Source organism: Hydra vulgaris, chromosome 09 (assembly GCF_038396675.1).
Source record: "Hydra vulgaris chromosome 09, alternate assembly HydraT2T_AEP".
In the NCBI taxonomy this organism is placed as follows: Eukaryota; Metazoa; Cnidaria; class Hydrozoa; order Anthoathecata; family Hydridae; genus Hydra; species Hydra vulgaris.
This window is the reverse complement of record NC_088928.1, coordinates 8,134,817-8,141,806: the sequence shown is the minus strand read 5'-3', so window position 1 is coordinate 8,141,806 and position 6,990 is coordinate 8,134,817. Positions and strand designations below refer to the sequence as shown.

General features: G+C 28.1%; 1 protein-coding gene across 1 annotated transcript; it reads right to left on the bottom strand.

Moving 5' to 3' along the window:
* Positions 1 to 2,433: 2,433 nt before the first annotated feature.
* LOC100204542 (glutathione S-transferase) lies at positions 2,434 to 3,667 on the bottom strand. Its single transcript, XM_065806385.1, has 4 exons — positions 3,510 to 3,667; positions 3,190 to 3,410; positions 2,976 to 3,089; positions 2,434 to 2,712 (listed from the first exon to the last, which is right to left on the bottom strand). Exons 1-4 carry the CDS (start codon positions 3,652 to 3,654, stop codon positions 2,554 to 2,556), a joined length of 639 nt encoding a protein of 212 aa, XP_065662457.1. The 5' UTR covers positions 3,655 to 3,667; the 3' UTR covers positions 2,434 to 2,553.
* Positions 3,668 to 6,990: the final 3,323 nt, after the last annotated feature.

Here is a 6,990-nt window from a genome sequence, read left to right as displayed (position 1 = left end):
CATGACAAATCGAGTGTTGATGTTGTCTGTCCGCACTCATTAGTTTTTGTTCCAATTTTTTTACACGCGACTTGTTACGAATCATTTTTTAATTTTCAATTTATTTTAGTGCTGAAGCCAAGTTTTTGAATTAATTTTTATATTTAAAATCAATAACCATGGCTTACTGGGGAAATTAAAAATTTGGTTGTACACCGGCTATAAGACAGCTGAGAAAAAAGAAATGAACAAAAAAAGAACTGTGAGCCTGATAGTCTATCTTTTCAAATTTTTTAATAGAAAAATTGTGTAACACTTGAGAATTTTTATTACTGATTCCCTTTCAAATTATAAGATCAAAGAGAAACCTTAATGCTTTTGATCCTTGTTCTTGCTTCCTCATCCTCGTTCTCGTTTCCACGTCCTTGTCCTCCTTCACGCTTCCTCGTCCTCGCTTCCTTATCTTCGTCCTCACTTTCTCGTCCTCGTTTCCTTGTCCTCGATGTCGCTTCCCAATCCTCAATTGGTTAATGCTCTAAATTACCAGAGATTTGCATCATTGATGAAAATGTAATTATGATCAGTTTTACAGCCTCACTTAAAACCTTAAAGAATAACGAAGAGTTTGCTAACAAGAACAGAACGTCTGCCAGTCCAACCATTGTTTTTTTTGACCATGCTTACTAAAAATGTAAGGATAGCGACTCGATCGAGCATCATATGCAAAATCCACTATAGTCAAAACTAGAAAAATTAAATTTAAATAATTTAGGTTATTGTTTCAGTGGCGTAAGAAATTTACAAGCTGGTGAGGAGCTCTTTTATTGAATTCAACTTAATAGAGAGAATAAAATGTCTGTTTAATGCTTTGCATTCTTAAATGTAGTGTAAAAAGTATATTTGCTCATAAAGATAGTTTTCAGCTCTCTCTGAGCATACACTGACAGCAGAACTTAAGCAAGCTATTGTAACTTTTTTTAGCAGCAATAACACCAGTGCCAAAATCAATTGTAAGTTTATGAAACAGTTTGAAACGGAATAGACTGTACCCATGGAGTTTCTACGAGCAAGTGAAATCTGCCATCAAGTTTCTTGCTAGTAGGTATTCTATGGTGTTATGTTACTTGCTTAAAAAAATGTTATGAAAAAAAACGTCTCTTTTAATATACTATCGTCTGCCGTTATTTGGATACGCCTGAACTCTATCTATGTATCCGAATACAAACCATTCTTGGCAGAACACTTAAAGGTCCGTGGCAACAACGAAAACGATAGTACTAATTTATCAGACAATTGTTGCGTGAATTCGCTAACGCACTATATAGATTAGCTACTTGCGCATGCCCAATAAGTTATACTATTTAAGGAAATAAAGCATGCGCTGAACTCTTTTGTAACGTCTCTCTTGTAACTCTCGCAGCTCTTACACTCTTACAACTATGGATATTTGGATTCTTGTATTATATGTTCATCCGCTTGAGTTATCTCGCTGAAATATATAAAAAGTAATAATACTTACCCAACAGTACTAATCTTTTTATCAATAACTACAAAGGTTTCATCCAGGTTCTAGCTGGTAAAGTCTTGAAAACCATGAGTAAGTTTTAAATTTTTCTGCAGAACTAAAAATTATTTAGAAGAGGAAACAATCTGATTGCTTTGAAACTTGTTTTAAAACTAAGCATTGCTACTTTGGTTTTTTTTACTTTACGATTGGACCTGTGATATTCTAGCTTAAATCAAGTCAAAAAAATTTAGGCAGCAACACAGAAAAAAAGATTGTTGAATTTCATCATACTTTTTTCTTGGCCTTGAGGTGATTTTCTAGAAATCCCGGAAGCCGCTGAGGTAAAGACGGCTCTGAGACTAAAATAATACAAATAGCAATGTATTTTTTTTAAGTAATAGCAAATTTTAGAAAAAAATAACAAACAAACATCGCGTGTTTGTTATTGTTACAAGTTGCTCTTGGTAAAATTTATTCCATAAAACGTATTTTTTAAATTATGTAAAAAAAAACTAATTTATAAATTTAAACTAATCTTTCAACTTGTTTGCTTCTACATCATTTTTTAAATGCTATTCACCTCCCCTAGGGCAAGAAAGCCACTAGAATCGTTGAGGGTACATTATTATTATTACAACTATTAATCAACTCTTTAACTCCAAAACACCTTGATTGAAATTTGATGAACAAGTTAGCTCCGCGGAAACAAGTTGAGGGCGGTACTACCAGGGACGTGGTGGGGATCGAACTTGGAATTTCGTGCCTATGAAGAGAGTGTTCCACAACTACACCACTGCTGTATTACACACGCACTAAATCTGGGATTCAGATCTGAAAGAATATGATGTAAGTTACCTTCAAACAAAGATTTCGATTTTGACAAAAGAGCTTTGATTTTGACTCAATATCTTGATTTTAACAAAAGTAAAAGAATTTTTGTGTGAAGATTTTTATTTTACTATCTATTACGTAAGAAACTTTATTTCGTGCTAAATAAAATAGAAAAAAAAAATTATTACATTTTAAATCGAGGCAAAAAAACCCGACATCAAAATTTTCATGAAAATTTAAGGCAATGGGGGATGTGTTCGAGAATCCAAATATGGCTTTAGTTCAGCGCTATGTCTAACTCGATTATTCAACTCTGTTAACAAAGGATAATCATTTAAAAATGATTCGTTGACCACTCCTGTAATGTGGAAGAATACCAAATCTCCAAGAGTAATCTTAAATAAACAAAAAGAAAAAACTTAAGTAATAAATTTATATTTTATATTATTGCTTTTACAAACTTTAGTTAGGTCATTTTATTATTTAAACGATCTAATAATCTTTTTTATTGCATATATATAATAAAAATTGTACATTACAAGCTGTATACTGTATATTATAACAACAGTATATGATCCTGTATGTAATAATAATTACTGTATACGATAACCATAGCATCAAACAATTAATAAAAAAGATGTAAAGTTATAAACCTTACCGAATCACCAACAAAATAACCATGACCTTCATTATTACGTATCAGTAAACTCTCAATAAAAAAAAACTTTAACTTAGTTGCCTCATTTGTAAGTATTTCTGCATAAGCTTGTTTCTTAAAAACGCAAAGAAAAAGTTAAATGATGTAAGTAATCCAAGTATAAGTTATAATTAAGTTTTATAAAATTTATTTTAGTTATAAATAAAAACTCTACCTTTTGCTCACTGTCTAATGTGTTGTTTCTATAAACACGAGCATAATCATTCCAAAAATCATTCAGAGTCTCACATACTTGATTTATGACTAATCTTTCAGAAGCATTTGCTCCGTTAAGACCAAATAATTCTGCCAAATATACGTTTATAACACCAGATTGACAAACAACATGTCCATCAATTTCTAATGTAGGCAATTCTCCCAAAGGAAATCTTGCGTCTAAAATTTAAAGAAGATTAACAAATTATCAAAAAGAAAATAATAAAGGCTGCACACGCATAAACACACACACACACATTAGGTTGTAAATTATCTTACGATTGTTTCTCAGTGAAGGCCAATCTTGGTAGCTGATTAGATTGTCTTCAAACTCCACACCTTTACAACGAAATAAAAGTCTAGCTACCTCAGCCTTGCCTTGGATATTAAAATAGTTTAACACGTATTTATGCATATTTTCCATCGAAAAATTTTTAGTAAAATTTTCCTCAAATTTAATAGAAGAAAGGGGCAGGGAAGGCTACATACCAACGAGCTACGACACTGCATGCAGGCATGAGGCAAACTCTAAATTTGTGCGTTTTAACCTTAATACTTAATAAATAAACGACAATCAAATTTAAATACACAAAAACTTAAAAATATACAAAAAGTATAAAGAAATTTTTTTACACTTTCTTTTTTTCTTTTAATTTTATAAAAAATAAATCATAAAACTTTATTTTTTTATGGTTTATATTTTATAAAATTTTTTTTTGGTCAACAATTTTCTTTTAAAATGTTTATGCAAAAACAACCGCGGTAAAAATTATATAAAAGATTTTTTAAAACATTTTTGGAATCATTCTAAAGTTTTATTTTCTTAACTTTCAACACTCCTTAATACATAACTTTATTCCAACTTATTTAAATTTTAAAACTTTTTAAGTAAACCTTAATAAAATTCGTCAGAGGTCATTTTCTTTAGCTCTTTATTGTGTCGAATTTTACTGTTACATTGCATTAAACTCGTTAATAAGAAAAACGAACCTTAATAAAATCATAATAGTATATCAGTTAGATAGTTCCTAATAATTTGTTTAATAAAATGATCATGTTTAATATATATATTCAAATATATAATAAAATGATCATGTTTAATAAAATGATTTAATAAAATGATCATGTTTAATATATATATTCAAATATAAGATTCAATAACAATAATATTTTGCAACATTTAACTAGTTGCTTTCACCTACATTAATAACTCATTAATTATTTTGATAAACTTGCACCAATGAAAAAATAATTTGAATGCACCAATAAATAAATTAATCAGTCTTTTATGATTTTTTTTTATCTTTATTTCCTTCTTTTCAATGATTTGTATACAACTTGCATACATAACAAGTTTCATTGTCTTTAAATGATTGCATGATTAAGACGCCTAATTTACAATGATTTTCAAAAATTGTTAAGCTTACTAAAGTTTACAGAATGTTTTTGAAAATTCCTGCTATGTACATGCCTCGTTTGACAGAACAAAATTTGTTTAAAAAATTCGAAAAAAAGCATATTTTCTACACGGAGAGCAATGACTAATGCTTATAGTAAATCGTTTTATATAATAACTAGTATAAATCAAATAAAATCAGTGCGTTATGGTTATGAATCATATCAACTAATTGCTGATATTTCATCTAATAAAGTTGTATAACTTAAAATAGATAAATCAAAAAAAAAATTCATCCATTTGATAAGGAATTTTTAGGATTATACATTGAATATCTGCACGAATGCATTATATGACTAGCGTGCTATAATTTAAGTTGGGTTAGCCCAAAACCAATTAAAATTCTTTTTAACTCAGAAACGTTTTAGGATTATTAATTTATAAGTTTAAAAAGAAAAAACCTTTAAGAAAAACCAATTTTAACTTTCTTGTTAAACTTATATATTAACAATCGGAAATGTCGGTGTGAGAACTGTATTGGGCAAAAATAGGCTCATTTCTACTAAGGAAAACTACACTTCGCAATAGCATATTATATTTTTTATGTTTTTTTGGAAAAAACAAGTTTTTGATGCCATTTATAGTCTTCAAATCATATTTTTAAACGTTTTGAGGTTAAAAAGCGTTTGTATGGAGACTTTAAAGCAATTTAGTGAATGTTTTTGAAACTGCTTTGTTTACAGTTTTGGATCTTTTGAGATCCATGTTGACTAAATTTTTAAACTATGTTATATATGTTATATTTTATATATATTGTATATATTTATTATACCTATTGTGGTCAGCGTCATGAGGTAATTATACATATACATACATATGTATAATTACCTGAGTTTAAAAAGTGCGCTGAAAATTAAAAAAAAAATTTAAAGGACATCTTTAAAAAAATAAAATCTTAAAGAAAAAGAAAAAATCTAAGCTCAAATAGCTAAAATTTGAAAAAGAAAATATACTTATATTACGTTTTTTAAAAATTACTATACTATGCAAAATGCTTTGTAAATTATTATGTTTACTTATTACTTTATTAAATAAAGTAAAAAATTAATTCTAATGATTGTTTACAACTAACCTATTTTATTTAAATTATCAAAGTAATACCCAAAAAAATTAAACAAAAATTTTTCAACTCGATTATATTGTTAGAAAAAAAAAGTTTTACTTTATATAACTATTAAAACTAAACAGCAAAAACTAAACAAACCATTCACTTTTCTACACAGTCATTTTTTTAGTACTGAAAATTTCTACACAGTCATTACATTTTTTTAGTACTGAAAATTTCTACACTGTCATTACATTTTTTTAGTACTAAAAATTCCAATATAGACATAAACGAAAAGCTTCTTTATTTAGTTTTTTAATAAAAGCGATTACTGATTTTTCTTTGACTGAAATCTTTTTTCATCCAAAGAAAAAATTCGATCATAAATAATTTTTGCATTTCAATCAAAAACCGCATTTCAAATTATTTTAAATTGGTTATCACTGTTCCTTTTCTAGACCATCTAAGTACCAATTTTTGAGTTTAACAATGTTTGATGATACAACTTTAAAGTGTTATAAAGCACCTGCCTTTTAGTTTCTTCGTTCTAATCTTTAGTTTCTTTAAAAAACAATTGCAGAAATTCAGTGTTCTTAATATGCCAGTTGGATAGACTACATATAACTTCAATGCCTTTTATTTAACCAAAGGCTTTATTGGGCTTATTTATCATTGTCAAACGAAAGAATTTGCTACATGAGTTTGACCTGTGGGAAATATAGTTGAATTTCACATAATTGGCTGAAATTCAAAAATGAACTCCGATCTCATTATACTGAAGCATTGCAAGCAACAAAACTTTTATTTACTGAGGCGCCTAAAAGGTTATAAGTGAAAGGTAAGAAGAAGTTGCAAGGCAAAATGGTAGATAAAGTCTAAACGGTTTTAATTTAGCCTTTCACACAGAATTATTAATACTATAGACTACTATCTACAGTGGCGTAGGAAGGTTTCTAAATATTTAAAATAACCAACTTTTAAACAAAAAGAATATTCCAAAACTTTTTTACGCTCATATGAATGACCAAAAGATTCTTCAAAAAAAAAAAATTATTGTGATAAATAATGGAAACAAGAAAAAAATTTATTGTGATAGGAGATGGGAAAATAAAATGTCTTAACTACCTTTTCTGAATTCGCAAAAGGTAGCTAAGACATTTTTTTAAAATATTTCATGAAACATCTACTTTTATAGCTAAACACCTTTTGAAAAACATTATTTAGCAATGTATAGTTATTACAATAAGTTTTTTGACTCT